This window comes from Dioszegia hungarica (genome assembly GCF_025882075.1).
Source record: "Dioszegia hungarica strain PDD-24b-2 chromosome Unknown MKK02contig_25, whole genome shotgun sequence".
NCBI lineage: Eukaryota > Fungi > Basidiomycota > Tremellomycetes > Tremellales > Bulleribasidiaceae > Dioszegia > Dioszegia hungarica.
This window is the reverse complement of record NW_026515779.1, coordinates 86,683-113,759: the sequence shown is the minus strand read 5'-3', so window position 1 is coordinate 113,759 and position 27,077 is coordinate 86,683. Positions and strand designations below refer to the sequence as shown.

Genomic DNA, 27,077 nt, shown 5'->3' with positions numbered 1-27,077 from the left:
CTTTTCATTGCCGATGGGCCGACACGTCAGGACAGGAGTAGGGATTTTGGGGGTCTATGAGGCTTGAAAGGCTCTCACCGCCCGGCCCCCTGTCCCTTCCTGCGATGCAACATCGTGTATAAAACAAGCATGTGTCCCGCGCACTTTCTATTTCGTCGGCCACGACAAGTGCATACGGTTACAAGAGACTCAAGTGTGGTGCACCTTATCGCTGGAAAAGAATGACTTGAGAGTGGTCAGGGCGCCGGTCAGAAGTGTCGCGCTTTCCGCGGGCAGTAGGCCAGGTAGCTCGCAGGCATTGGAATACGCAACGCCATCGGCCGGTTCGAGTGAAAAGCCAATGGTGTCGATGTTTGTGCTGCGCTCCCAATGACCCCACTTGGTCCAATACTGGAGTCTAAGATAATCAGCAAGGTGGCAGGCCAGAAACCACAACGTGGTCCATTGCTTTTACCTTTCAATGACGGCCGTGCGGTCACTTTCAGGAATGCCCATCCCCGTGAAGGCATCAATGACGCTCTGACCAACGCAGGGAGTGGTGACGGAGTTGGCCGGGCAGGGGCATCGATATCCCCAGAGGGACGTCCCAGCATCTTTGGCGTAACAGCCGAGCACGAACCTTGACAAGACATGAGCGCCACATAGACACGGTGAGGCAAAGACTGACGTACATGGATGCTTCTTGACCGGTGCATGAAACACTTGAACTGACCATCTGAGCAAGAACGTGGATGCGTGAAGCAAGTAGGTGGTGCTGGGAGCGAGGACCTCAGTGAAGAATGGGTAAGTCAGAGAGTAGGTCGAGGAAGCCAAAGCTGCGGAAAGGCCTTATAAACCTGCCGAGGCCGATCGCAGACTCGAGGGTATATCGTAAAGGGGGTCACCGTGTAAGGAGGTCTCTGTCGGGCGGCATGGTGTCTCAAACCCAGGGCAACCTTTGTGCAGCCTCATAATGATGATTTACATGGTACGTTCCCACCTCACATCGTCGCACAACGAGGTGAGAGCCTCGAAGCTCGCAGCATTAGCGTGAGCATCTGACTACAAGGCGACCAGGAAGAGCCAATATATCGATATACATAGCATCGCTTGACCGCCAACGAGAGGAAACGCCTGGCCAGGGATCATGCCTGATTCGGACGTGGCAATCAGTGGCGGATCAAGCTCCTTTCTGCTACTGCTAGATTGCACCGATATCGTCATACATGGCGTGCTCTGGGGGCATCCGAAGACATGCTCGCTCCTTGCGATCCTTTCACTGTCATTTGCGTCGACACGCGTAGGAACGTGGCCCATCCTGTCATCCCACTGACCCTGCCTGCTTTTTGCCACTTTGACAGATCTGCGGGTCGGGGTATATAATCGCGCCCCCTCCCCTTTCATCATTTCTTGCTTACATATAGCTCTCACCCACTTTGCTTTCCGTCGCTCATACATCCCGCTCCCTTACTCACTCAGATACTTACCGGCTCAAGTACTACTACCGGTATGTTCTGCCCGGTACGCGTTGTGGGGCTGCCGCTGATCTTCCTCTCGCTAGGTCATCATTCATGAGTGAAACTACTGTGAAGGGGGGTGACGAGACTGGGATGAGCGCACAGGAGATTGCGACAAAGGCAGCGAAGATGTCCTGGGCTTGTAGGTAGCGCATTATGAAAGTAATGATATCTTGAAACTAATTTCTCAGGTGGTCCAGCGGGATTCCATGCCCTCTGGGTCTTTGATCAGATGCAGGCGGCAATTGTCGATGCCAATCCGCTGACTTTCCCGACCGCCGACCGGTACGTGTCACCACGCGAGGCCGCACCATAGCGACTCAAGTTACCCGAAGTCTCTCTCGAGCGGAGTGAGATAAGTCTAGAACGGACTGACATAGTAGGAGCGTTCCCGACCAGGCCTCCTTGCCGCGATACGTCACAGCGAAGTTCGCGAATTTGAGCAAACAAGAGATTGGCACTTTGTATGTAAACTGAGCTGCTCGAAGATGTCGGCTGACCTGTTCAGCCTGCAGTATCTCAAGGGCGAGCGGTCAATCGGGCATACGCTCTCAGCATCGACAGCGCCCCCGAATGTGCTGAAAGAGGAGATGCTGAAGGCTCTGGGAGGTGGCGCCTCATCAAACCCATCGGCGGACAAGGCGACGATGGCTACATGGGACCAGTGAGTCTTTTGAGTAGCGCTCCGCTTGCGCTGACATCTGCAAGCACGATCGACGCGCTTGAGGCCTGTCTTGGGATGAGCAACACGGAGGGACCCACTGTGGACTGGTCTCGCGTCAATGAAACGATGCCCGCCGTCACCGTCAACCCCGAAAGCATGGCTCTTTTCGAGGCTCGCCGGACCTCGCTCCGAGCCTGTCTGAACGAGTTGTCCGTGTTGATGCCTAGTCGAGCGGGTTGATGAGCTGTTGACTCCGATCGACATTGTGCTACTGTGTATGCGTTCGTCAGACTTTCTGCACAGCCTCTGTAATCTGACTGATTCTGAGCGATGATGTTTACTTTTCTTCGGCTTCATGTGGATTGGCGAGCCATCCGCGATGCCGCGACTGTGCGTTAGGCCAATATTTCGAGTGCGGGATATAGCGGATGGCTGGGCCTGAGGAATGCAATCGCTATCTGACCATTGACATTTGGCAACTGGTCGCCACTCAGCAGCATCCAGCAGCATCCAGCCGTGCTGCGTTGGCATGCGCTTGACTGCTGTCTGAGCGACAAAGCTTGTCCTGACATTAGCAACCAGCCGCAGATCGAGCTCCTTTCTGCTAGATTGCACCGATGGCGTCGCACATGGCGTGCTCTGAGGCTATTCGAAGACCCGCACGCCGCTTGCTGTCCTTTCACGGTCATTTGCGTCGATACGCGTGAGCATCACTCATCCTTTCATCCCAGTACCCCCGCGTACTTTTTGCCACTCTGGCAGGCCTGCCCGTCGGGGTATATAACCCATGACGTGTGCACCAAAAGATCACGATAGTAAGGGGATATCCCACTTGCTTGTTCAGTGTAAAGTCCTTCGCATGCAGCGGACAGTCGCCACCCAGCGGGATCAAAAGTGCCACATGCAGAGTGCCACACTGCCGGCATGCACAGGTGAGGAAGTATATAAAGGACAGCTCATTTCCCCCGTCCCCCCTCTTTCTTTCGCCTCTCACACCATAGAGACAAGCCACCTATACCTTATACACCTCTCCTTACTTGACCAAGCATAGCTCAGCCCACCTCTCTGGCCCTCCCCAGCTGGAACAAGCTAGAGCTCGATCGAAGCAAACAATCGCTTGACAGCTGAAACCTCGTCAAGTCAACTCGTCTCGGCGCGCCCAATCCTTTTTTCCCTTCTCTACCTTACATCCACCTCGTCACTCACCTCCCATTCCATCATCATGTCCGGTCTCGCCCTACCTACCAACAAAGCCGCGTCCAAGCGCCCTGCGCCCCAGAACAACGCAGTGGCGAGCTCGTCCAAGCCGAGCGGGGCAGGCGCGAACCCAAGCAGCGGAGGGATGGATGAGGACGACGAGGAGTTGATGGAGAAGAGGCCGGTCAAGGCGGTGGTGGGCGTGCCAGAGATTACAGCGGTGCAGGGATTGGTTCCTACCCTTCAGTAGGTATCTCTTCTGCTTACACAGCTTGTTTGGGAGGTGGCTGGACGGGGGCAAGGGTTCAACTGGACGTGACATCCAGTTGACACTGCAGGAATATCGTCGCTACGGTGAACCTGGAATGTCGGTTGGATCTCAAGACGATCGCGCTGCATGCTAGGAATGCAGAGTATAACCCAAAGGTGAGTCTTCTGTTCTGAGAGGGTGAGGGCAGGCGAGGGAAGGGGACCTCTTGGCTTTACAAGCTGTGATCGTCCATCCCTACCCTCTACCTCCCCACTTCTTTCCCTCTTACCTACCTAGTCATGAGGTACCTCGGCTGACCCCCAGCGATTCGCCGCAGTCGTCATGCGCATCCGCGATCCCAAAACCACCGCCCTCATCTTCGCCTCTGGAAAAATGGTCGTCACCGGCGCCAAATCCGAGGACGACTCCCGCCTCGCCTCGCGCAAGTATGCGCGCATCATTCAAAAGCTCGGCTTCGACGCGAAGTTCGCAGAGTTCAAGATTCAGAATATCGTCGGGAGTTGCGATGTCAAGTTCCCGATTAGGCTGGAGGGGCTGGCGTTCAGCCATGGAGCGTTCAGCAGTTATGAGCCAGAGGTGAGTACTGTCTGGGTGCGGTGGGCGCGTTGGGCGAAGGGACGGAAGGATGGAGCGGAAAGGTGGAGACGATGCGGACAGGCTATAGGGACCCGGGCCAGGACGAGCGGCGATGCTGGGAAGGGAGCGGAGTCGTGAAGCTCGTGCGAACATACATCTTTTGAGAACGCGGCTGATGTCCAGCTCTTCCCCGGTCTGATTTACCGGATGATGAAGCCAAAGGTCGTCCTCCTTATTTTCGTCTCTGGCAAGATCGTCCTCACAGGCGCCAAAGTCAGGGAAGAGATCTACATGGCGTTCAATCAGATCTACTCTGTGCTCGTCGGTGAGCTCACAGGACTCAAGCATGGTAAGGAACTCTAGCTGACTCTGCAGAATTCCGAAAAGAGGCATAGCCCTTCGAGTCAAGCATGCGGTCCCACCGTATGGCCAATCCGAGGCGGTCTCCACATTGTATATCAAGGGGGTGTGAGGAGAGAGGGTGTAGGCGTGTCTTGTGTATAGCCTTGTATCAGTATAGACGTTTCTACCCATCGATTCCACGGGTTCTCGCCCATCGACGACCAACCCATCGCGCCCATATACAACCCCCAACGACCGAACCCCGGTCCCTCGGATCGCCAACACTTTCTCTTCTCCTGTCAGTCTCTTCATAGTAGCTAGCATGGTATGAATCAGTGTCCGCGTCTTCCTGATCGCCATCGCTAGAAGGACGCAGCACAGTGTTGTCGAAGAGTCGGTGCTGAAGGAGCCCGAGCTGAGCTCGGCCTCGGGCACGGCCGAAGCGATGACGCTGGCGACGAGGACAAAGCAAACAACACCTTTGGCCATTCGCTCTCCACTGTACATCAATATTATACTGACATATCTGACGGAAGACGTGGAGACCAGCCTACTATCACGAAGGATGAAGGCATCATCATCATCGTCCAGCTTGTCCTCGACCGAGACGAAGAAACCGATCCACCTCGTCATTCTCATCCATGGCCTCTTTGGTTCGCCCGCCAATGTAGCGACGGTAGCGGAGGAGCTGCACTACGTGCATGGGTCTGGCGGATCCACATCAGCGACAGGGATCGCGGGAGAGTCAGGATCGGACAGGGAAGACGGGGAGGATGGAGACGAGGTGGAGGAAGAAAGGGAACGGAACGGAGGGAGGCGGTATCGCAAACCCTCCGCCTCCAACTCCCCCTCGCCCCATCGTCTGCCCTCGGCCCGAGCAGCGCAGAAAAGGAAGAAGGCACAGAGGGAACGGGAGAGAGGCAAGGATAGGAAGGACGAGCTGGTAGTGTATAGCTGTAACAGCTTTGGGTTTGGACATACCTGGGACGGAGTGGATATCAATGCCCAACGAGCGGCGAAGGAGGTGAGCTTTGCGTTGCTCATTGCTGCAGGCTGGAGCTCTAGCTGACGTAGTAGGTGGATCAGGAAGTGAGGAGACTAGAGGAAGGCGAAGGCAGGAGAGTGGGGTCAATCAGCTTCGTACGTCCCCGTTAAACCTTACGGCCGATCTGAAAGGGGGTAGATGCTGATTCGCAGATGGGATACTCGCTTGGCGGACGTGAGCTTGACGACTCTTCCCTTCCTCTGGGGTGTGTACGATACAACAAGCTGACTCCAGGAAGTGATAGCCCGATACCTCATCGGCGTCCTCTACTCTCGCTCTCCAGACTTCTTTGAGCGACACAAACCCGCTGCCTTCGTGACGATTGCGACTCCCGTAGGTTCTCCTCAGCTAGCTATCCCATATCTTCTGCTGGATAAGGGACAGCTGACTACTTCAGCACATCGGGACACTACGCTATGGTCAGCTCCTCTGCCTCCACCGCCGAGTAAAGTAGCTGATCAGCCGCAGGAACGACGACCAACAAGATCATCCATACCATCGGGAGACGCCTCTTTTCGAGGTCAGGGAGACAGCTGTATTGCGACGATCGGGACGAACAGGGAAGGTGTCTGCTGGAAGTTATGGCCGATCCAGGTCCGTTTCCGCGGCGATTTTCTCCTGAATGGACGTTAAGCTGACGCTTCAGATGGGATCTTCATACATGCACTACAAGGCTTCAACAAGGTCTTGATCGTAGCCAATGGGTGAGCTTACCAATCTCGAGCTTCCGGGACTGGGATCCGAAGCTGACCCCTTATCAGCTGCCACGACCTCACCGTCCCCTTCCCCACAGCTTCTATATCCCTCTCGGACCCATTCCAAGACTACGCAGCCGGTGCCTCCCCACTCCATCTAGAAGTGGACGAACGGAACATCGTCACGTCGTATCGCCAGATCTCATATTCAGAGCATGAGGAGGGGCCGGGTCATATCGCACATACGAAGGAGGACGATGGAGATATCACGGTCACCGTGGCGACGACGAGGAGGTCCGGCGGGGAGGACGAGAAGAAGCAGGTCAAATTACCGCCTAGACCGGCTTTGCCGCCCTTCCTCTACTTCAGGTGGCCGTTCACATACGTGAGTCAACTCTCCGCTCCCGCTCCCCATCGCTTCCTCAAGGGGATGGGTCGACTGAGCTGATTGTTATAGGCCATCTTCTTCATCTTGCCATTCTTGATCCCACTCTGGATATGCTTAATGTGAGTTCTTGTCCCTCACATAATGCTATCGGGACAGCGAGCTGACGCTGCAGAATCGGCTTTACCACTCTGCAATCGTACCGGTCGTAAGCTACAAAGCCCTCTTCATTGCGTGCCTCCAGCTGACGTATCAGGGCGAAGCGGCATAGGCTTCTAGGCTCGAAAGGGGAACATCAGCCCCTCCTCGCCTCTCTCATCCCCGCTACAAGTAGGTCTCTTTCTTCTATCTCACCCTCGGTGGGCACAAGACTCCCGGCGGGCACGTATAGCTGACGAAGAAGGACCCAAATCCCGCCCGATTTCCCGCCGAAGTACCCCCGAATACTCCTCCGGCACTTCTACACCCCCCTTTGAACTTCTGTCCCCCAGCACGATGAAGATCCCGCTCTACCTCACTGATCGACAAGAACGGATGGTACGGAGTCTGAACGGGGCATTACCGCATATGGAGCGGATTGTGGCTTGGTTCCCGTCGGCTTTTAATGCGCATGCCGTGGTCATCATGAGGTGAGTCTCACAGCCTCTTGGTCTCTCGATGAGCTGGGTTGGAGGAGGAGCGTCTGAGGGAACAACGGGGATGAAGGTGGAAATGGGGTATGGTCCAGAGCTGAGCTGATCTTCGCAGGGACTACAAAAAGTTTCCGTCACAGGAGGTGGCGAGGGGAGTTTTGAGGGAAGTAGCGGGTAGGATACTGGATGCAGCTTGAAGCCCGGGTCGACGGCCCCCCTGATGAGCTGCAAGCCTGCTATGTTGAGTTCCTGGGTGACCAAAACTCACAGCAACCCTTCGCTGGCACCGGACCAGTTGGAAAACGTCTGATCCTTGGCCGCAAAGATGCCTACGTAATACTCACAATTGACCTCTGAGACGCCACAATACTCACACACGGAGTGACCGAAAGGATTTGCATCGTATATGATAACGGTAAAAGGAATGTTGGCGGAGCCGACTGAATGTCGTATCAGACAGCTGTATAAGAGGGGCAAGTCTCGCTCTGCATTTCCCCCTCAGCTTCCAACCTATATACATCTCGTAACTCATTCGCGCTCATCACTGCGCCATAAACCTGAGCAAGCGGCAGCCCCGTCGATCTTGCACATTCACACGCTCACCTCTTCCACACTCCCTCCTCTTCCACATGGCTGACTGCTGTATACCAGGGTCAAATGGGGGGCTGCCTCTGCCGCCCATGGAGTTGCGGCATCAGGTGTACCGCATGCTCGGTGAGCACGATTCTGAAGGCACCTTGCCATCTCGCGAGAACGGTCGGACCACTATCTCGCCCTCAGCAGATTGGAAGGGCCAGACGGACACAGGCGGTGACGAGCACTCTCACAAGCTTCGTATGCTATTCAGAACGGCAGCGCAGGAGAATTTCCGCCTTACAAGCAGGGTGAGTAGAAATCTGTGTACATGGCCAGTCCGCTGCACACACCATCCCAGCATAGCGCTGATTTCATCAGGACTGTGTGGGCGTATCGGACAAGGTAGAGCAGCTGACTTGGGATGCTTGCTCTCCAGACACGGTGGCAAACAACACTGTACTGATCGTCGGGGCAGGCTCAGGGTTGTGCACACAAGCGGAAAGTGGAAGCTCACTGGCGCTGTTCAACGTTGATGACTACGGTGAAGCGTTCATCCGCGAGTCGCTGCGGAACAATCTCGGTCGTCGAGATGTATACATCATTCCCCACGTCGCCTTTCCGTCCTCGGTGACCGAAGGCAGTGTCTTCCGCGGGCAACACGTCCTCGTTGACTTGCTCGCCAATGCTGTCGCAAAGAATCATGAGTTGAGTCCCAGGCATGTCGCGCTTCCGGAGGATCCCACAGCGGCGTCATCAATCGATCACGCGCCGTTGGGATGCGTTCGCATGTGCAAGGCCATGTCGAAGATCTCCAACGCAAGTCCCGCAACTCAATTCCACTGGACGACGTCCAGCCGATACTCAACGATCCATTGCTCATTCGTGCGGGACCTGCGCGTTGACAGCACCTCGGACACGATGCTGAGCCTCGTCGACGAGACTCCCCATCTGGAAGCGGGTCAGTGGGACAGTCAACTCAGCTGGTTCATCACGGCCGTCGACCCTCGAACTGCGAAGGAAGGAGACGAACGTGTGAGCCGCCGGGATGAGTACGCCTCATTCGGCGAAAGTCTGTCTCTCAGCCCAAACAGCAAGGGCAAGAAGCGCATCGTCAAAGTCCACCTTGGCGGAAAACTGACGGAGCTGACGGAGGGAAAACTGAGGAAGACGCTGGTGGCTGATTGGTTGAGAGCCGCTGAGGAGTCTGTGGGGCCGCGTTTCCAAGACAAGGGCGTCACCTACCAGCTTTACGATGGCTGGACCCAGATCTATCCCCTTCCGCGTGATGAGTCTTCCACAGGGCAGGCGGGTGATGAGGTCGTGTAGTATCTCGTTCGTTTCCGGGCCGTCGCTTGTCATGTTATGTTGATATCAGTCTCTTCATGCAGTCCTTGCGGTATTTATCAAATGTGAGCTGCACTGGTGGTTTCTACGGCCGCATAACAAAGGTCGGGGTCCAAACACAACACAAAATCAGGGGTGTCAATGCCATCTGAGTGCGCAGGGTGGTACAGCGCGGAAGAACTAACGCTGGTCGATGTATACTAGTAATGTGCGCTCTTCTGAGCGGAGTGATATTCAGAGAGTTAGTGATAGAAAATTTCTGCGTTCGAGAGGCTGAGAGACCAAACTTCTGAGAAGGCTGTTTATGTCGGTAGACCGACGCTGGAATTTGGATATCGTAGGTAAATTCGCAGGATGAGTGGCCATTGAGTAATAAAGGTCAATAAGTATCCAGTAGCGGCCGTTCGAAGCCAAGACGTCCGCAGTGGTCAGGTGGTTAACACGTCATCGTCAATGGGAAGTATCAAATAGGGTCACACGATGCATTAACCAATCCCTAGCTCAAGATCAAGCTGTCTACTGTAGCCATTACTACTAAATTGCCTTGTGCTTCTTGGGAGTAACCACCGCCTCGGACGCACCGCCACCTGCTGAGTTTCCGATCAGGAAGAGAGAGATAAGGCCGTACGACACGCTCCAGCCCTCGGGGTTACCACCGCGGTGAGCTCTTCCGCCGTTGAACGGAGTAATACCATCCCCCTTCCAGACCTTAGCGGAAAAGACCACAGCGACGTCGGGCCCATTTTGAAGGAGCGCGCGGTTGGTGAGGAGGGGCGAACCGTTGAGACTAGTGCGGCCCCTGGCGTCGTAGACATTCGGGAAGGTTCTGATTCGTCAGCGGGGTGCTAGCGAGATGTAGGAATGGTGGGAGGACAAGATAGAAGAGGGATAGCGTATGATCGAGGGAGGAGGGTGTAGATCAAGGAGGCAGCACGGGTGTGGAAAGGGATTAGGGGAATATAGACTCACAAATTTTCCCCCGCCGTCTTGGCCGCCTCGATCTCCCCCTTAGGGACATCAGCCTTGAAGAATATATCACCATGGGTGCTCTTACTGACAGATCAGCGGATACGATTGAAGCACAGGAACGACTCACGGATGAATAGGTCGCGCTCCGTTGTCGATACCTTCGACACCGCCTTGGAGCGCCTCCAGACCCGGTAAGTGATCGGCGACGTTGACACCGGACCCAGTACAAGTAATAGACCATGTGGCGTATTGCGAGGTTGGGAGGTGAACGAGGAAGGACTGGAGGAGCTTGAGACCCAACACAAATTGCTGATGTCATTAGCTTGTGCACAAGACCACACTCTCACAGATCGACAAGACCTACAGCGGCCTCTCCATCCTCCATGACCATCCCGAAGCCGTACCCCGGCCCCTTACCGGCCTTCTCGAAGGTCAAGGACCGGGCACCCATGTTGGTTGAGTGGAGAGGACTGGCACGAACGGTTTGCATAAGACTGAGGGTCAGCATGTGTGTAATGGACTACAAGTGAGTGGGACTTACTGGCTGATCTGGGCTACGTCGGTGGGGATGGGTATGCCTCCGACGGCGGGGCTGGCACCTTGACTGGCATGACAGAGGAACAACCCCGAGTTGTTGGTGGGGGAAGTGATGACTGCGGCGGTTTGGAGGGCGGGAGGGGTTGCAGTTGAGGCGTTCCCGGGGCCGGTAGCGTTGGCGGTGGACGAAGGAGCAGTAGCTGGACCAGCTGCGGCGGGAGGAGATGATGTGGGGGCATCAGCGGCGGGAGCGGCGGCGGCGACCTCGGAGGCGTTGATGTCGGCGTCGATGGCCGCATCAGTGGAGACGTCCTCGATGCCCTCGAAGGAGGTCGCGGAGAAGGTGAGCGACGGCGCGGGGGACGCAGCGCGTTTCTGGGGGATGGTTTTGGCGGTGGATTTGGACTTGGCCATTTTGAGCAAGGGGTTGTTGGATGTGGACGTGGTGGGTGTGGTGGGTGTGGAGAGTGGAATGAGAGAGATGGGGGAAATTTGAGCGGCCTTGTCACACTTTATATCTTCTTGTCATGGGCCTTGTTAATCGAGGCCGTACCCTAAAAAAACTGACTCCCTGATGGATCTCGCAACCGGGACGAGTATCAAGCTTGTACCCCCACTCCCGTCCACCCCAAAATGACCGACCCCCCGCTGATATCGAAGCGGGACGATCACCCCCCCTTCACCGATGGATTTAATTGAATGACCTCCAAAACTGATGGATCTCGGAACTAGCACGGACACCGGGCTCCTATTACTACTCCTACCAACCCCAAAAAGATCGATCGTCTACTTTGGCATTGAGGTGGGACGATCACCACCCTCTTGAAAGACTGACCCCTCGATGCGGGAGTGGATCCTGGACGCAACTGACCACATATTGACGGCACCCGCAGCATCTGCCCTGCCTCAGCACCGCCTCACGCCAAGCGGGAACAGCGAGCGGGGAGATCGGCAGAGGAAAGAGGGTGTCGCTGAGTGCTATTCAAGGTTATTCACCAGTGACGATTTACAGCATACACCAAGGATTGGCTGAGTGGCGTGCGCATGCTGTATCAATGCGGGAAGATGTTTTCGACATGCATGCGTTGCTGGGGTCGGAGGAAAGCACGTCGGTCATGATGGCGGAAATGAAAAAGCTGGATGTCATTGGGGAGGAAACGACTGGGAAGATTGCGCGAGTGAGTACATTAAGCGCTGATTGAAAGGAATGAGCTGACTTGACAGCGAATACATGACGAGAGGTGGACAAATCAGTACGAGGAGTTTGTAGAAGAAATATGAATCGCTTATGCATGGACTCATGCACCAAGACTCAATGGATCTAGGGGAGCTGCGAAAGGAAGACGGCGCAGTGCATGCCTTGGGCTGCGCAAAGGGAAGTCCCCCGGAACCACCAACAACAGATGAAAGAATCGGATGACGGCATAATCTGCCACACTCGCACATTTCGCACTCAGTTCGAACGATGCGATTTTTGGGTGTGTTTCACTTTTCTACATCTTTTGCCATGCATAGCAATATAATAAAAGATCTAAACAGTATAATTGGGATGGGGCGGTTTCAGGCTATCATATAAGACCTTAACCGGAGCACGAGAACGCCTACAGCGTGCTGGCCAAACTCAAAAACCCCTATATGTTGGAATGGAATAGTCAGGTTACCACCTGACAACGCAATTGCACTTTGGTTGTGACTCGTGTACCGGCTGATGATACAAGACAGAACGCCATGACAATGCATCCTGTGAGTATCAGCTTGGCGGTCTCGGTCAATCAGGCTGAACTCGCACTTACGCCTGCTTCAGACACAGTGCTCCTCCAGAGACCTCGTAAACTCTGTTGGCTTGAATGGGTCCACGGTAGAGCGTAAACAAACAAGGCGTCGCGTTACTCCCATCCATTGGGACAGTGGAGGAGTCGCGACCGGTCGCGACTCGGTCGCGACCCGTATAGACCGGTAGCGACCGGTATATACTCGTATCTACTCGCGGCGACCGGTAGCTATCGGTAGCGACCGATAGCGACTGGTAGCGACCAGTAGCGACTGAGTAGCGACTCGTAGCGACTCATCGCGACTCGTAGCGACTCAAGTAGATAGCCAGTAGCTAGGACCACAGTCAGCACTATAGAAGGAGCAGTAGTCAAGCCCTATGCATCCCCAGTCTGCTCTTGAAAACTTAACAAACTCCCCTACCACCGTATACCAATACTCCTTCTCCCACCTTTGCACCCCGTGCGCCCACCGACATTTCTTATCCGCCAGCCTAACCCCACATTCCAGCGCATACGCCCAGGACGGCGACAGCTGCGCCTCGTTCGCCTTGGTCCATGACGACGATGTAGGACGTATTTGAGCGCCCCAAGATGACGGTGACTCCGCATGACGGGCGTGAAGGAGGACGCGGCAGCCAGAAGGGATGTCGTCCAGCTCGCAGGCGAGGACGAAGATGTCGAATCGCTTATCTCCGGGGTCTCTCAGAGCGGTCATGTGGAGGATGTCCCGAGCGACCGCGTCGCATTGGTAGTGACGAGCTAGGGCGACAGCAGCGGGAGCGATGTCCCAGTCTTAGCTGTGCTGAACACCCGGCTCGGTGAGGTGTAGGAGAAAGAGCAAAACCGTTGCCTTGTTGGCGGGGACATGGAGCTCGAAGCTGGGTGTGTCTTCGTCCTTGAATCGGCTGCGAAAGAGGTTGCTAGCCCATAAGATCCATATGGTCAGTAGTTGTGTATCACTCACCTTGCTTTCTTCAAGACCCGCCTGTCCAGCTTGAACGCAATCTTGTCATCTGACAACAGCGTGATCATCCCCGACTGAAAAGCCGGCATCGACGAAGTGAGTGACGCCGCGCTCGTCTATATGGTGGCCCATCCCGCGTAGAGCATGAAGAGGAGGTCATGGCAAGTCTCTCAAGTGAGTCTCAAAAAGGTGATGGAGAAAGGAGGTTTCAAAAGGCGGTGATATAGCAGCTTCTGCTGTGTTAGCTGTGGTGGGGCTGGTCCTGCGTCGAGCTTCGAGGAGGATGTGCGCTAAGCTTTGTTCCGCGTTCAGTCTATGTACGCTACGCTATGGGACCAGCTCGGCGAGAGGAGCGGGAAAGGAGAGCTGTAGCTCTATCCCTACCACATGAGCAGCTTGCTAGCTCCGTTTTGGCTCGGAAGGCATCGAACGGATGGCTGATGACATCAGTGCTTCATGAGAGAGCGCGATCTGCATGCTCGCCTAACCCCCCCCGCTTAGGTTGACGGCTACTCTAGTCCCAGCCGGCCTCCCGTACACTCCTTCCTCCTAGCTCCACCTTGGACCCCCGATTGGAAGAGTTGGGTGACGATGATCCTGCGATATCAGCTCGTCCCCATCGCCGGTCACCAAGCTGGATTCCTAACTCACACCTGGTCACATGAACCATGAACTCCCCAACGACCGCGCTCCAGTAGTCCTTCCGTGCACGTTCCGAGACGGTGTTATCCTCAATCCCCACCCTCTTGTCCACAATATCGATTGCACAGGTCAATGCCGATGTATCAGGAGGCTGACGAGAGTCAGTAGTCAGCCAGGCACTATACCCACACATGATGATGTCGCACGTCCTCCTTTTCCCCGTGCCTGACTGCATCAAAGTGCGCCAAGATCCTCAAAGTTCTCATTTCCAGATGAGCCCAAATCCTCTACTTCTCCCTACGATCCTCCTTGCTGCGGACCCATGTATGGCGGCACGTCCAGCCACATCGACAGCAGCTGCCACATCAGCACGTCGTATTGAGATCAAGAACGCGGACATACCTGGTCCCACCCCTGATCTCCCAAATCTGACAAACCCGGCAGTGCACCCTGCATTCCCGACCCTCCATCCTGCATGCTGAACGGCATAAACGGGCTGATTCCTGCAGATACCGTCCCCATGGGCGGCGCATGATAGGCTTGATCCATCCCGCCGACCGCGTCTGGATTATTGAACCAGGAGAGCAGGTCTGTGGTAGCCTGGCTCACATCTCCGCCCATCCCGCCCATCCTGCCGTTCATCCCGGGATCTGAAGCTGATGCTCCACGCAGATCCCTGTATCCATCCGAGCCCCGAGGTGTAGCTGATTGAGGGAGGTCTGAGGATGTACGGGCGTTCGAGGTCGTCCATTGACCCTGCGGACGGGAAGCTTGACGTTGTTCCGCCAAAGACTGGAGGAACCTCGCTTGGATCTGGGCAGAGGTCTGACCAGACGTGCTCGACCCTGATGTGGCAGCTGTGGGATCGCGACGAAAAAGGCGAGAGGTATCGTTGATGGAGGTGATTGCGCGGTCGCGTTCTTGCTGAGTGAACGTGGGACTATTGACGAGCTGTACATTAGCCAAGCTGTCGAGGGGGTGAGATGTCAGACTCACTCCGCGAAGGAAGCATGCAGAGTCTGCGATATCAGTGCCCATTTAGGTAGAAAGGATAGGTACTCACAAGCTACCATGATTGACATGCTATCCTGCGCATACTGTAAGATTCGCTCATCGATCATAGACAATACCCGCAGCTGCGCCAAGCTGTTAATGGCGAGATGATAGCAGTACTGCTCGGCTTGAGCCATAGTGTTGTTGAGCGGGACGTCAGGGCTGAGGTCGTTGACGCTGCGAGCGAGGTTGACTGCGTGGCTGTTCAGATTGAGACGTATCTGCAACAAGTGAGCTCTCGCGGACGAGGAGATAGTCTGGGCGAAAACAACGACCAAGCACTTACATGCAGTTCAAAGAAGCGGAGCGTCTCCATGTAGACTGGCGGTGACCCACGGGCGCTAGTCTCGCCCTCCCAAAACAGATGCCAGTCGTCCAGGTCGAAGCTTATTGGTCAGCATAGGTTTGCTTGGATCAAATTCGCGTTGTTCTAGGCTCACTTGGCATCTGTGGATCAGCGAGAGCATCTCACTCGAGCCAGGCACGGCGCTTACTCAGTAGTGTGCGGGCGAGACCGTGTTGCTGCTCGGCCGTAGAGACCCTGCTTCTACCAGGTAGCTTGTCCGTGACTCGAGACTGATCAGTCAGCATAATGCTCCATATCGCACAAGAAGCTTACGGATATCAGTCGTAGCTCGGCAAATCCAGCAATGACCGCGTCGCCATGCTGGCGCAAGGGATGGTCAGACAGGGAACGGCAATTCTGGATGATGTCGTCTTTGCCTCTGATACACCAATCTGCGAGGTCAGCTGGGTCCACCAGAAGAAAATTGAGCCACTCACCCTTGCCAGTGACCGAAGCCAATGCGCGGTCCATCATGAACGCCCTATCGATCAGCTGCGCTCTATTGTTCAGGTTGATGACTTACAACATCCACGTCCGCACTGAGTTTCGCCTCTCCCTCTTCTGCACGTCCAACATCCCCGGCGAGTCGACGATAGGCGTGCGGTCGAGTCCGATCTCTACAGCTATGCGGCATAGCTGGCGAGTTAGCTTCGTTTTGTTCGACAATGAGAGGTAGAAGACTGACCAGACCGACATACGTCCAAGCCCTGGTGTCCCTCGGATCCTTCCAAAAGTAAATCTGCTATCAGCTCGCGTAAGCTCAGGACTTACGATCATCCAAGCCTGTACGACCTCGACAGTACGTTTCGTCCCAAGGATAGCTTGCACCGATAGCTCGCCAAGCTCCCGAGCAAGTCCACTGGAGAAGACCGGAGCGATGAAGATGGCTGCGGACGCGAGGATACTGGTGAATCTGGAGAGTCAGCCAGAGGCAGTCGGGGAGCATGGTGAATGACTGACAGGAAGGTACTGCGCGACCGGATATAGTCGAATGTATGGAGTTCAGGATCAAACAGCAGGATAATAGGGTTGAGGGTGTTGAAGAAGCTATATCATCAGCTGTGGACCGTCTCCTCCCCGCAGGAACTCACAAGTGGAACAAGGTCTGAGCGATCTCAAGCGAGATTGCCCCCTTGCTGACGATGTCCACAATCTGCTGGTCCCTCCTCCCTTGTCCTGGATGTCGAGCCGAGCCCTCCGTCGAGTCTGGTGCCGGGTGAAGTAGATGATGGAGCGAGAGCGAGCGCTGCGCGCCGGTGATGAGCGGCATGTGCTCTCCGCTTCCCTCCTCGCGCATCTCTTCATCGCTCTCTGACTCTTGGTCTCCCAGCTCGAGAGTCAAGGGGGGCTTCAGTGGACTGACGCTGAAGGGTCCGTGGGATGGCGAGGGGTTATGGGCATTGTCGCTATTGGTCGACTCGGCCGGATTGACCTTTGGCAAGTCTTTACCTCGTACCCTGCCAGATCAGCTCGTGCCTCTCTAGCCCGTCTTAGTCTCACCTTGGGCGGCCCCGCTTGTGCGTTTGTATCTCACAGACGCAACCTGTGATTCTGCAGCGATCACACTGGGCGGATTGGGGATCTGATCGTATACATTTCGCCTTGCACCGTCGGCAGAGTACACACGCGACGAAGGGAGTCCGCTTGGGAGCCATGTTGTTGTTAAGCGGGGACGCATGGGGTATGGGATGTTGTCTCTCAGACGAGTCGGTCTGGTGTGACTGTTGTGATGGCCCAGCGTCCATACTGATAGGATGGGCAAGCGTGTGATGTAGTATGGGGGCAACAGACAAGGAGCAGGCTGAAGTGAACCTCTCAGAGTGGCCGGGATATCCGGCGCCGAGGTGGCGGAGGTGACCTTCTGATGTCACACCTGTCATTCCGCCTCAGCCTATGGCTGTTAGGACGCTGCCTACGGACAATGCATCGCCTCATCTACTATATACACTCTGGCACAGGCGTCGGCCCCATGCCCTTGGTTACAAAGTCCCTCAAATTCGTCAGAGCCAAAACCTCCATCTTGCGCCTCGCATCTTGGTTCTCCGTCCCGACGTGGGGCAGCAAAGTCACATGGGGCATGTCGATGAGCCTCTGATCCACCTGCGGCTCTTTGACAAAGACGTCGAGACCGACCGAAGAGAGCTAATCATCAGCCAAGTCCAGACAGACACTCACATGTCCATCCTGGAGAGCCTCAATCATCGCCTCCTCGTCAATGATCGGCCCTCGGGCGGTATTGACCAGCATCGATCCCTTCTTCATCGACCTGATCTCCTTCTTTCCCACCAGCCCCCTGGTCTTCTCATTCAGCGGGCAGCTGACAAACAGCACGTCCACTTGACCCAGCATCTCGTACATGTCCGACACGTAGGTCAGATCTTCCGGCGCCTGGGCGTTTGGCTTGCGATTGTGATAGATCATGCGCATACCAAAGGGACGGATGTAGTTGACAAAGGTGATACCGATAGATCCGAGGCCGAGGATACCGATGGTCTTGCCGCTGAGGTCGAAGGAGGACTGCTCGACGCCGGGAGGGGTGAAACCGCCAGCTCGTAGATGCGCTTCGGCCATGCTGAAGTGCCGCATACAGGAGATCAGTAGATAGACCGCGGTAGTAGCTGTTGCCTCGTTGACCGCGCCTGGCGTATTGGAAACGATGATTCCTAACATCAGTCTTGCACCTCTTCAGACTCACCCCTCTTCTTGGCTGCTTCTACATTGACCGAGTCGTACCCAGCTCCCTTGTGTGCGAACCACTTGCACGACTCGGGCAGAGCTTCCATCATAGCCGCGTCGGGATGACCGACGAGCTTGGCGGAGAGATGCTCGTGGTAGATCCCGACCACGTCCGAGTATTCCCCTCCCGGAGCGAACTGCTGAAAGAGTTGCTCTCGGCTGTCTGACTGCATGTGCTGTACTATCAGTCACGTCTCGTCATGAGTGCAGCCTACTCACCACTATCTCGGCTACTGGACTGAGCAGATCCTCGCACTCCTTCTGCGCCCATACCAGCTTCCCTACACGATCAGCTAGACCTCGAGCGGGGAAATGAAGGGACTTACCCATGATCAGGATTTTTGGTGCCATCTTTGCTTCTGTAACCTTCCTTAGATGGATCTAGTGCTCAGTCGAATGTCGATGTTGGCGGTCGCGTGCGGTAGTAGCCTGTAGCTAGAGGTCAAACTAAGACTCCATGTCGCCTCACAAGGCTGGTCGCTGCCTCCGCACACTCGTGACTCCGGAGATAACCTTAACCTTAACTCCGGCTCCGGTCGCCGGCCGCCGATTAGCCGGTGCTGTCAAGTGACCGGTACCTTGGCCTCGGCGACTTTTACGCTGACTTCCTACTCCACGCCATCGTCACTGGTCCCATGCACCAAAGAGAGATGACATGGTATAAGATGTACAGGATACAGCTTCCTGCGCCACCTATACCACTCCGCCACCCACATATTCACCATGAACGACCAATCCCTCATCCAGCTCAAGCGCGATATCGCCGCCTCCATCCCCGACTTTGAGGCCAAGGTCACCCGGGCGTTCTCTGAGGTCATCTCGGAGCTCGCGCGAGTCAACGCCGATATCGCCGCCAAAGGCCCAGACTACATCCCCTCGGTCAACTCGTCAGACCTCTCCTCCCTCGACCCCTCCACTATCGATCATCTCAAGCGGACCGGTACCTTTATCGTCCGCTCGGTCGTTCCTCGGGCGGAGGCGGACCAATGGCGCAACGACCTCCGCTCGTTCGTCGATGCCAACCGGTCCACCGTCGAGGGTACACCGGCGGAGAACCCCCAGTACTTTCAAATCTTCTACACCAAGCCGCAGGTTGCTGCTCGGGCGCATCAGGGCGTACTCGCTACCCAGACCTGGTGTAACAACCTCTACTCGCACTCGGCGGAGGCGGAGCCGGTCGACCTCTCTACCCCTCTCACCTATGTCGACCGGTTCCGGATGCGCCAGCCGGGCTTCGCATGGGGCGCACACCCTCCACACATGGACGGCGGAGCGATCGAGCGCTGGCGGGATCCCCGTTTCCGCTCTTGCTTTACGGATATCCTCAACGGAAACTGGAAGCAGTACGACTCGTACAGTCTCAAGGGACGGATCGGCGGTACCACCTCCACTCCCGGCCAGCCCAACCAGGCTAGCGTCTTCCGCACCTTCCAGGGCTGGCTCGCCGTCTCGGAGACCGCTCCAAGCGAGGGTACGCTCAAGGTCTTCCCTGCCATCCAGCTCAGCACCCCCTATATTATCCTCCGTCCCTTCTTTACCTGCACCGTCGACCCTTCGGGTCCGGGAGCTCTGGACGCCAAGAACTGGAAGTTTGGTAAGTCAACCCTGTCTTTGCGGTCATGACTTGGCTGACCCTCAGACCTCTCTCAGCCCGACTTTCAAGGCGTGAGCCGAGACGACTCTGCCGGTGTCGCCGGTGCCGCCCGTCCCTTCGAATTCAACCCTGTTACCCACCCCCACCTCTCCCTCGAAACCTCCATGATCTCCGTCCCCCGCGTCTACCCCGGCGATATGGTCTTCTGGCAAGCCGATGTCGTCCATGCCGTCGAGAAGGAGCACAACGGCAAGGGCGACTCGTCGGTCATGTACATCCCCGCCGTCCCCGTCTGTCCCCAGAACATCGAGTACGTGGCAAAGCAGGCGGCGCTGTTTGAGAAGGGATGCCCACCCCCAGACTTCCCGCAGGGTCGGACGGAGCTGGAGTATGCGCTGCACGCCACCAAGGAGGATGTAGGGTCAGATATGGCGAGGAGGGCGATGGGTCTGGCGCAATAAGGAGGGGATACAGCTTGGCGTCAGCAAGAAGGGAGAACTGGTGGAAAGGACAGGAGTTGAAGTAGGAACGGGGAATGGGATACTCCGAGTAGACTCGTTAGCGATACAATGTATATCTTTCCTAAAACTTGTCTTGAGGTCTAAAGAATCAGTAATGAGTGATAAGCGCGATACATCAGTACTGACCGACCCGATCCAATCCGACATCATTCATCCTCCTCATCGAACTGCACACCACACCCAAACGCTCGACCTCGGCGATCCCACGCCCATCTTCTACGCCGCCTTACTGCTCAACCACTCCCTCATCGGACCCCATCCCACCGCACTGATTTCTACCCCTCTCCGATTCCACTCCGCCTCGCTCGCCCCCTCAATCTCCCGCATTCGCGCAAGCACCTCCACGGGTACCACCGGTTCCGCATCGCTCCACTCATCGTCGGCCTCTGAATACGCCGTGTAGTCCTGCCAAACCCGCTCCCCAACACTCAAGAATCCCTCCATACCCTCCATACCAGTCATATGTGGTAGCCACATCGTGTAGTCCTGCTTTGGGAAGGTTGGACTTTGATCCTCCACCTCAACCTCCCGCAGCTGCATGCGGATATGGTAAATGAGCGCCGAGGGATGCCCGACGAGGTGGTAAGAGCGGCAGAAAGCAGTGATGTCTCCAGAATCCAGAATGACGTGGAGATCTTCGGCCCGGCCAACGTCTCCGGACCGCGATCTGTCTCGGACGAGATGGACGATACCCAATTTTGGGGCATGCCGCGCATCGTACGAGTAGCCTCGGGGTACCGATTGTGCGAGAGACGTAGGGGCGTAGGAGGGGCTTCGTGGATGAAGAGGCTGGATATGAAGGCGCAGTCATAAACGAGGGACTCGAGTTGAGGTAGAGGCGGCACTCGAATGAGCTAGACGTCAGCGCGTGTCAAGATCGGTAGGGAAAGCTTAACAGCACACATTTTCGGACCACCGACAGTGCCTCACCACCAGGATCCTCAAATTCTTCCCAAAATCACATCTGGACCTGCGCCACAGCATCTTCCTTACGTGGTATAGCTCACCCGAATAATCGAGATACTCCAGCTGATCTAGTTGACCCAGGGCCAAGAGGTATTCGCCGTTGTCTATCTCGAGTTCTCGAGTACCGAGCGGTCAGAGTACGCCGTAGCGAGCTGCCGTAGAGCCGGGCTGTGCTCGACAACGCTGGCGAATACGTCAAAGTCTGCCGTGGTCGACATGCCTGTTCCCTGCAGGAAGGAGAGGCTCGCCCGCCGGAGTTTGGTGTCTCGCTCGAAGGCGGGAAACGAGGGTTTGCGGGCGATTGATCTCGGGCTCCAACGTTTCTCCGTGTAGATAGAAACCTCGAGCGACTCGAGGTTTGGAGCGGCGTTGCAGATCATGGGGATGCACCTCGCATAGTACATCGCCGAATCGGCGAGTTGGAGTGAGGTGAGCGAGGGGAAGTGGATATTTCGGCCGAGGAAGGATTTGGCGAAGAGCTCCGTGTCCCGTAGTCCCTCCTCATTATCCTGCAAGGATTGCACCGATCCGCTGATTTCCAGCTTTCTCAGCAATCCCGCCGCCCGTGATATCACCTCCACCATACTCTCCACCGACCCCGGAATGGGGCCAAATCGGATGCTGCGCACAGCTGACCAATGCCTACTGCCCGCCTCATCCCCAGCTTCCAACACCCGAGCCATGATCGCCTTCATACCGTCTCGGTGCCAGTTGACCTGGGCGGCCTTGAGCAAAGCATGAGCGGCCGGTTCGCCAGCTCGTTGACGAGCCCCGCGCGTTTGGATGCCTTGGGGGATCGGAGGGGTCCAGACTGGGAAATGATCGGGGATATGGAGGGTGAGTTCTCGCCAGATGCCAGACTCGGCACCGAAGGTGAGGAGGCGGGAGGTTCTCGCCAGGGCGTTGGCTGAGTGCCGGTCGAGGAGGACGGCGATGGCAGAGATGACCTCATGAGGGAGTGAGGTGAGATTGGCGCGGGGAGCCGGTGTCGATCTTGCGTCCACCTATATCGTGAGCGGGAAGCTTTTCGTTGAGCAGGTCATACTCAAGGACTCACCATATCTGGTGTGAGGCTGGACAGAGAGGGATCGACAGGGGAGTGAGGGGGAAGAGGGGTGAATCAGAAAGCGATAGATCTTGAATTTCGAAGACAAGATCGGACCGCTAGTGATCGCGGAGGCAGGACTCGTGACAGTGAACTACCTTAATGGTGGGGATAGTGGTCGGAAAGCGATGTATAGTGTATGCTGGATGTAGATGGAGCTGATAAGATCAAGATAAGGTGAAGTTGTCTCGCGAGAATTTCGGCACTCGACGCGTCAACATTCCTCAATCAGGCGGGTTCTTTGAGCTGTCCTTTGCAGACTGAGCTCCCCTCTTACTACAGGAAGTATCGTCCCCACGGGTGATAGCATCACTGGAGGGCCAACAGCAGTGTAGGTGAGGCAGAAGGGGTCAGAAGAATCAGGTACATGCTACATTTACGTTCGATCTACAGCAAGAAGTCCCCGCCCGTCTCCTTCTTCAACAGCTCAAATTCTGGCTGGAACTGATCGAGTCAGCTGAGCTCAGTCGAAAGATTGGTCCCACTCACGTTGTTGTACATGGTCTCCCAGTACCCATTGCTCGCCTGGGTATACGCCGCGTCCTCGGCCGCAATGATGGTCTTGGGCAGCCCATTCTTTGCAGCCGCCTCGATGACCAGCTGCTGCTTGCACGTCTTTTCCAAGAGGCAGAAGAGGTAGATGCACTCGTCGACCGTGCGACCCACTGCGATGTCAGCCAAGTCCAAGCGAAAGCTAGTTACAAACTCACAAGTCAAGAGGCCATGGTTCTGCATGATACAGCAAAGCGCCTTCTCGCCGAGCGCGTCGGCAATGTTGTTGCCCTCTTGGTCGCTGAGGATGATACCGCCGTAATTGGAGTAGGTCGAGAGGTTGTTGTGGAAGAGGCAAGCGTCCTGCTGCATGATGTCGATAGGCTTGCCGAACGCGGCCCAGGTCTTGCCGTAGAAGCTGTGGCAATGGGCAGCTGCGACAGCATCCGGGCGACGCTGGTGCAGAGTGTGGTGAAGGACGTAGCCGGCCTCGTTGATGGGAAGCTGGGCGCCGTGCTCCGTGACATAGCCATCAGGTCCTACGAGGACAAGGTCTGAAGCCTAGACATCAGCATAATACATGGGATACGAGGTTCGGACCCACCTTGATGAGAGAGAAGTGCATTCCAAAGGGGTTCATCCAGTAGTGGTCCGGCATGACCGGGTCCCGCACCGTGATGTGCCCCGCCGTGCCCTCCCCAAAGCCCATCTTGCCCCAATACCGGAAGCTCCCCGCCATGTGCGCCTTGATCCACTTGCGCTCCTCGTGCTTGTCCTCGAAAGTCGGCACACCAGGCATGCGGATCGAGCCCTTCTTGTCTCCCCGCCAGACCCGGTTGAAGGGGTTCGAGTCCAGGTCCCGCTTGTGCGAGTTCTGAGGCTGGACCGGCTCCGAGACCTGGACATCGGGTCCGCCACGCAGGATGAGCTTGGCGTTGGCGATGGCGCTCTCGACCATGGAGGGAGTAGAGGTGGAAGCGCTGGTGGTTGCTGCGACGGGTGCCATGTTGACCTAAGTGTAAGTGTAGAGTGAGAGTGGCGAGATGTCAAGTCAGAACAGATGAGCTCCTTCCCGCTCCTAGATCTATACCTCTTGTCAAACCGCGCTAGGCGACATCTGCAGTGCCCCAAGCCGGCCAATACACCGAGGATCCAGCTTGCGCCGCTATCGGCGAGTAGATGATAGGTGAGCATCCAAGTCGCCGATGACAGCGATAGGTGAAGCGCGGAAATAGAGTTTGTCCGGCCCCGGCGATATTCGATAATCCGGCCCGGAACTCGCCGGAACTCCTGCGCCCAAACCCGGTTTGTTGATCGCTGCTCTCTCCTCCCTCCTTCGTCATGGTCGTCCACGCCTTACAAGTCACCGTAAGACACTATGACAGTCGGCAGTCTTCTGACACGGCCCCGCTGCTCCTCATATATAGCAGATCGGGGCTCCGACTAACTCCCCATCTGACCCAATCACACCTGCAAGATGTCAGATATCCAGAAGACTGACTCTCGCGTCGCTCAAGTCGAGGACATCGAGCCAGTCATCTATGGCAACCAATATGACGACCTCGTCTCGAGCCTGCTCGCCAGCGACAAGACGCCCTGGTACCAGAAGCCCAATCTGCGCCGGCTATATCTGCTTTTCATCGGGAGTGTGCTCTGTGTGGAGACCACGTCGGGGTACGATGCGTCGGTCCTGAACGGTCTTCAAGCGGTACCAAGATGGACAGCTTGTGAGTTTACTGCTATGTTGTCGCTGCAAGATGCTGACCTTCAGACTTTGACAATCCCGTTGGAACTATGCTCGGTCTGATCGGCTCCATGTACGCGCTTGGAGTGAGTCTCCCGTCTGTGCTTTGCTGGTCGGTCGCTGACTCGCAGGCCATCGTCTCGGTTCCCTTCGTCCCCATCATTGCCGACAGATTTGGTCGTCGTCGTTGTACTCAGCTAGGCTGTCTCATTCTTTTGCTTGGTGCTGGTCTGCGTGAGTTCTGTTTCCAAAACCCCGCGTACCAGGCTGATGACTCAGAGGCTGGATCTATCAATACTCCCATGTTCATGGTCGCTCGAGTCATTATCGGAATAGGAATCACTCCTGCAATCGTCGGCGCGTCCAACCTCATCAGTGGTGAGTTGGTCGATTTGGGTGGCGGGGCCGAGCTGACAACCAGAATTGGCGCACCCCAAGGAGCGCGCTCGACTTGGATCACTCTTCAACGCCTTCTTCTTCACTGGTCAGTTTATCCCATCACATCTTAGGAGGATGAGCTGACGTTCAGGATCCTCTCTCGCGGCCATCATCACCATCGGGACTTTCAAGATGCAGAATGACTGGGCGTGGCGTATTCCGAGTCTTCTCCAGTCTCTGCCTGCTATGGTCTCTCTGATCTTTATCAACTTCATCCGTAAGTCTTCTCCTCCATCCAGACTGCCCCGAGCTGATATGACAGCCGAATCGCCTCGATGGCTCGTCGCCAAGGGTCGCGCCGACGAGGCGTTCGCCATCCTCGTCAAGTACCATGCCGAGGGGGACGAAAGCTCCGAGTTTGCCCAAGCCGAATTCGCCCAGATCCAGCAGACCATCGCTCTCGAAAAGGAACTCAGCAAGCAATCTTGGATGACCCTGCTCAAGACCAGCGGGAACCGGAAGCGCACACTTATCGCCGCATTCCTTGGTCTCGCCACCCAGTGGTCCGGTAACGGTCTCATGTGAGTTATAAGACACTTCATCGTTGTGCCTCAGCTGACCGGACCAGTTCCTACTATCTATCCCCTATTTTAATCAACGTCGGTATCACCGACTCGCAAACCCGGCAGGTCATCAACCTCGGTCTCACCCTCTGGGGCGCCATCACAGCATTCACCATCGCCTTCCTCGCCACCCGTTTCCCCCGTAGGCGGATCTACCTCGCCTGCACCCTCTCCATCCTTACCGTCTTTGCCCTCTGGACCGCCTTCTCGGCCCAGTACGCCGCCACCGGTTCCAAGGCATGGTCCGGCCTCGTCGTCACCCTCGTCTTCCTCTACCAGCCCTGCTACAACTTGGCCTTCAACGCCTTGTCGTACGCCTACCTCCCCGAACTCTTCCCCTACCAGATGCGAACTCGCGGCGCGTCCGTCTTCCAGTGGTTCTCTCGCGCCGCCCTCTTCCTCAACACCTTTGTCAACCCGATCGGGATGGCCAACGCGGGGTGGAAGTACCTCACCTCGTACTGCGTCTTCATAGCGTTCGAGGTGTTGTTCATCTACTTTATGTTCCCGGAGACGTACGGCCGGAGCATCGAGGAGCTTGCCTTCATTTTTGAAGATTCGGCGCAGGATGAGAGGAGTAAGCGGGTCAACCAGGCGGTGGTGGAGCGCAAGGACTAGGGAGTAGTTTATTTTGGCTGCCAATGTATATTATTCGAGGCTCGCTCTTTGGGTCACTTGAAAAGCAGCTGCAGATTTACAGACGTTCGCACCCATCTCATATTGCAAGAATTTCGCCCGTCAAGTGCTAGGTTCATGATCGGCCTGATGAGGGGCTCGCCTTATATAGAATGACGGAGATTACCAGGTGTACCCCGTCGGGATTTCGGTGTACCCCTTCAGTGCTTCACCTGGATCTGTAAGGGGGCGGTGGTCTGCACAGGACGCGGACAAAGTCGGAGTCACCACTGTGGCTTGGCAGGGTCTGACGCATATGCGGCGCTCAGCCCAGTAGGCGCCACCCTCGATACCTGTACAACACTGGCTGTCCAATATGGATGTCAGTACCGCGCTCGATCAGAAGCACGCCATGTATGCACTTGATGTCTAGGAGAGGCATGGGAAGGGGTGTGGGTGTCTCGAGCAACGGCAGCAACGGTAAGGGCATGACATATCTGGAATGTCAGCTGACTTCCCGCCTTCAAGCCCGCCACTATAGCGGCAAAGACCCACGATTGAAGAGGTAATGTCTCTCTCGGCGTATTCGCGATCTCATTCCCCCTATAGTCAGACGGGTATTCCATGTCCCTCAATGGGCATGGAGGTGTGTAGTTTTGATTGGTGGTAGCTTTAGGTACGAAGTGTCAGACTTGAAAAGACTGGGCATCTGGATCAACTGAATGACCTCATCAGCCCCGGAAGGTCCAGGTAGGTTGGTATATTCGCGACCTGGTCCCCCCCCTGTTGTCTAAGGG

The 27,077-nt window shown here is 56.0% G+C and overlaps 9 protein-coding genes across 9 annotated transcripts; 5 read left to right on the top strand and 4 right to left on the bottom strand.

Moving 5' to 3' along the window:
* Positions 1-1,550: 1,550 nt before the first annotated feature.
* Positions 1,551-2,976, top strand: MKK02DRAFT_30087 (uncharacterized protein; the record flags this gene model as incomplete). The annotated part of the gene is made up of 7 exons (XM_053087969.1): positions 1,551-1,638; positions 1,688-1,781; positions 1,880-1,960; positions 2,005-2,160; positions 2,205-2,395; positions 2,489-2,550; positions 2,668-2,976. The coding sequence occupies 7 exons, from the start codon at positions 1,551-1,553 to the stop codon at positions 2,974-2,976; spliced, it is 981 nt and encodes a 326-aa protein (XP_052941996.1).
* A 406-nt stretch (positions 2,977-3,382) lies between these two features.
* On the top strand, positions 3,383-4,599 carry MKK02DRAFT_40518 (putative TATA-box binding protein; the record flags this gene model as incomplete). The annotated part of the gene is made up of 5 exons (XM_053091132.1): positions 3,383-3,603; positions 3,696-3,783; positions 3,932-4,204; positions 4,388-4,529; positions 4,580-4,599. The coding sequence occupies 5 exons, from the start codon at positions 3,383-3,385 to the stop codon at positions 4,597-4,599; spliced, it is 744 nt and encodes a 247-aa protein (XP_052941995.1).
* Positions 4,600-5,111: 512 nt separating this feature from the next.
* Positions 5,112-9,205, top strand: MKK02DRAFT_40517 (putative serine esterase-domain-containing protein; the record flags this gene model as incomplete). Its single annotated transcript, XM_053091131.1, has 15 exons — positions 5,112-5,570; positions 5,624-5,686; positions 5,744-5,765; positions 5,830-5,924; positions 5,989-6,010; positions 6,060-6,185; positions 6,238-6,295; positions 6,353-6,671; positions 6,744-6,793; positions 6,847-6,879; positions 6,928-7,001; positions 7,075-7,300; positions 7,419-7,477; positions 7,955-8,187; positions 8,258-9,205. 15 exons carry the CDS (start codon positions 5,112-5,114, stop codon positions 9,203-9,205), a joined length of 2,787 nt encoding a protein of 928 aa, XP_052941994.1.
* Positions 9,206-9,757: 552 nt separating this feature from the next.
* Positions 9,758-11,143, bottom strand: MKK02DRAFT_40516 (uncharacterized protein; the record flags this gene model as incomplete). Its single annotated transcript, XM_053091130.1, has 5 exons — positions 9,758-10,049; positions 10,193-10,276; positions 10,320-10,501; positions 10,557-10,686; positions 10,734-11,143. 5 exons carry the CDS (start codon positions 11,141-11,143, stop codon positions 9,758-9,760), a joined length of 1,098 nt encoding a protein of 365 aa, XP_052941993.1.
* A 1,146-nt stretch (positions 11,144-12,289) lies between these two features.
* On the bottom strand, positions 12,290-13,554 carry MKK02DRAFT_30083 (uncharacterized protein; the record flags this gene model as incomplete). The annotated part of the gene is made up of 5 exons (XM_053087968.1): positions 12,290-12,470; positions 12,523-12,729; positions 12,972-13,260; positions 13,312-13,406; positions 13,466-13,554. The coding sequence occupies 5 exons, from the start codon at positions 13,552-13,554 to the stop codon at positions 12,290-12,292; spliced, it is 861 nt and encodes a 286-aa protein (XP_052941992.1).
* A 3,890-nt stretch (positions 13,555-17,444) lies between these two features.
* On the bottom strand, positions 17,445-18,593 carry MKK02DRAFT_35281 (D-isomer specific 2-hydroxyacid dehydrogenase; the record flags this gene model as incomplete). The annotated part of the gene is made up of 5 exons (XM_053089136.1): positions 17,445-17,648; positions 17,682-18,169; positions 18,202-18,418; positions 18,462-18,523; positions 18,569-18,593. 5 exons carry the CDS (start codon positions 18,591-18,593, stop codon positions 17,445-17,447), a joined length of 996 nt encoding a protein of 331 aa, XP_052941991.1.
* Positions 18,594-18,965: 372 nt separating this feature from the next.
* On the top strand, positions 18,966-20,297 carry MKK02DRAFT_35280 (uncharacterized protein; the record flags this gene model as incomplete). Its single annotated transcript, XM_053089135.1, has 2 exons — positions 18,966-19,836; positions 19,882-20,297. The coding sequence occupies 2 exons, from the start codon at positions 18,966-18,968 to the stop codon at positions 20,295-20,297; spliced, it is 1,287 nt and encodes a 428-aa protein (XP_052941990.1).
* A 2,518-nt stretch (positions 20,298-22,815) lies between these two features.
* MKK02DRAFT_20565 (arad-like aldolase/epimerase) lies at positions 22,816-23,878 on the bottom strand (the record flags this gene model as incomplete). Its single annotated transcript, XM_053086277.1, has 4 exons — positions 22,816-22,872; positions 22,918-23,093; positions 23,139-23,481; positions 23,525-23,878. 4 exons carry the CDS (start codon positions 23,876-23,878, stop codon positions 22,816-22,818), a joined length of 930 nt encoding a protein of 309 aa, XP_052941989.1.
* A 519-nt stretch (positions 23,879-24,397) lies between these two features.
* Positions 24,398-26,283, top strand: MKK02DRAFT_20266 (hexose transporter; the record flags this gene model as incomplete). The annotated part of the gene is made up of 8 exons (XM_053086231.1): positions 24,398-24,647; positions 24,692-24,750; positions 24,796-24,898; positions 24,944-25,042; positions 25,086-25,148; positions 25,194-25,319; positions 25,365-25,623; positions 25,671-26,283. 8 exons carry the CDS (start codon positions 24,398-24,400, stop codon positions 26,281-26,283), a joined length of 1,572 nt encoding a protein of 523 aa, XP_052941988.1.
* Between the last annotated feature and the right edge of the window lie 794 nt (positions 26,284-27,077).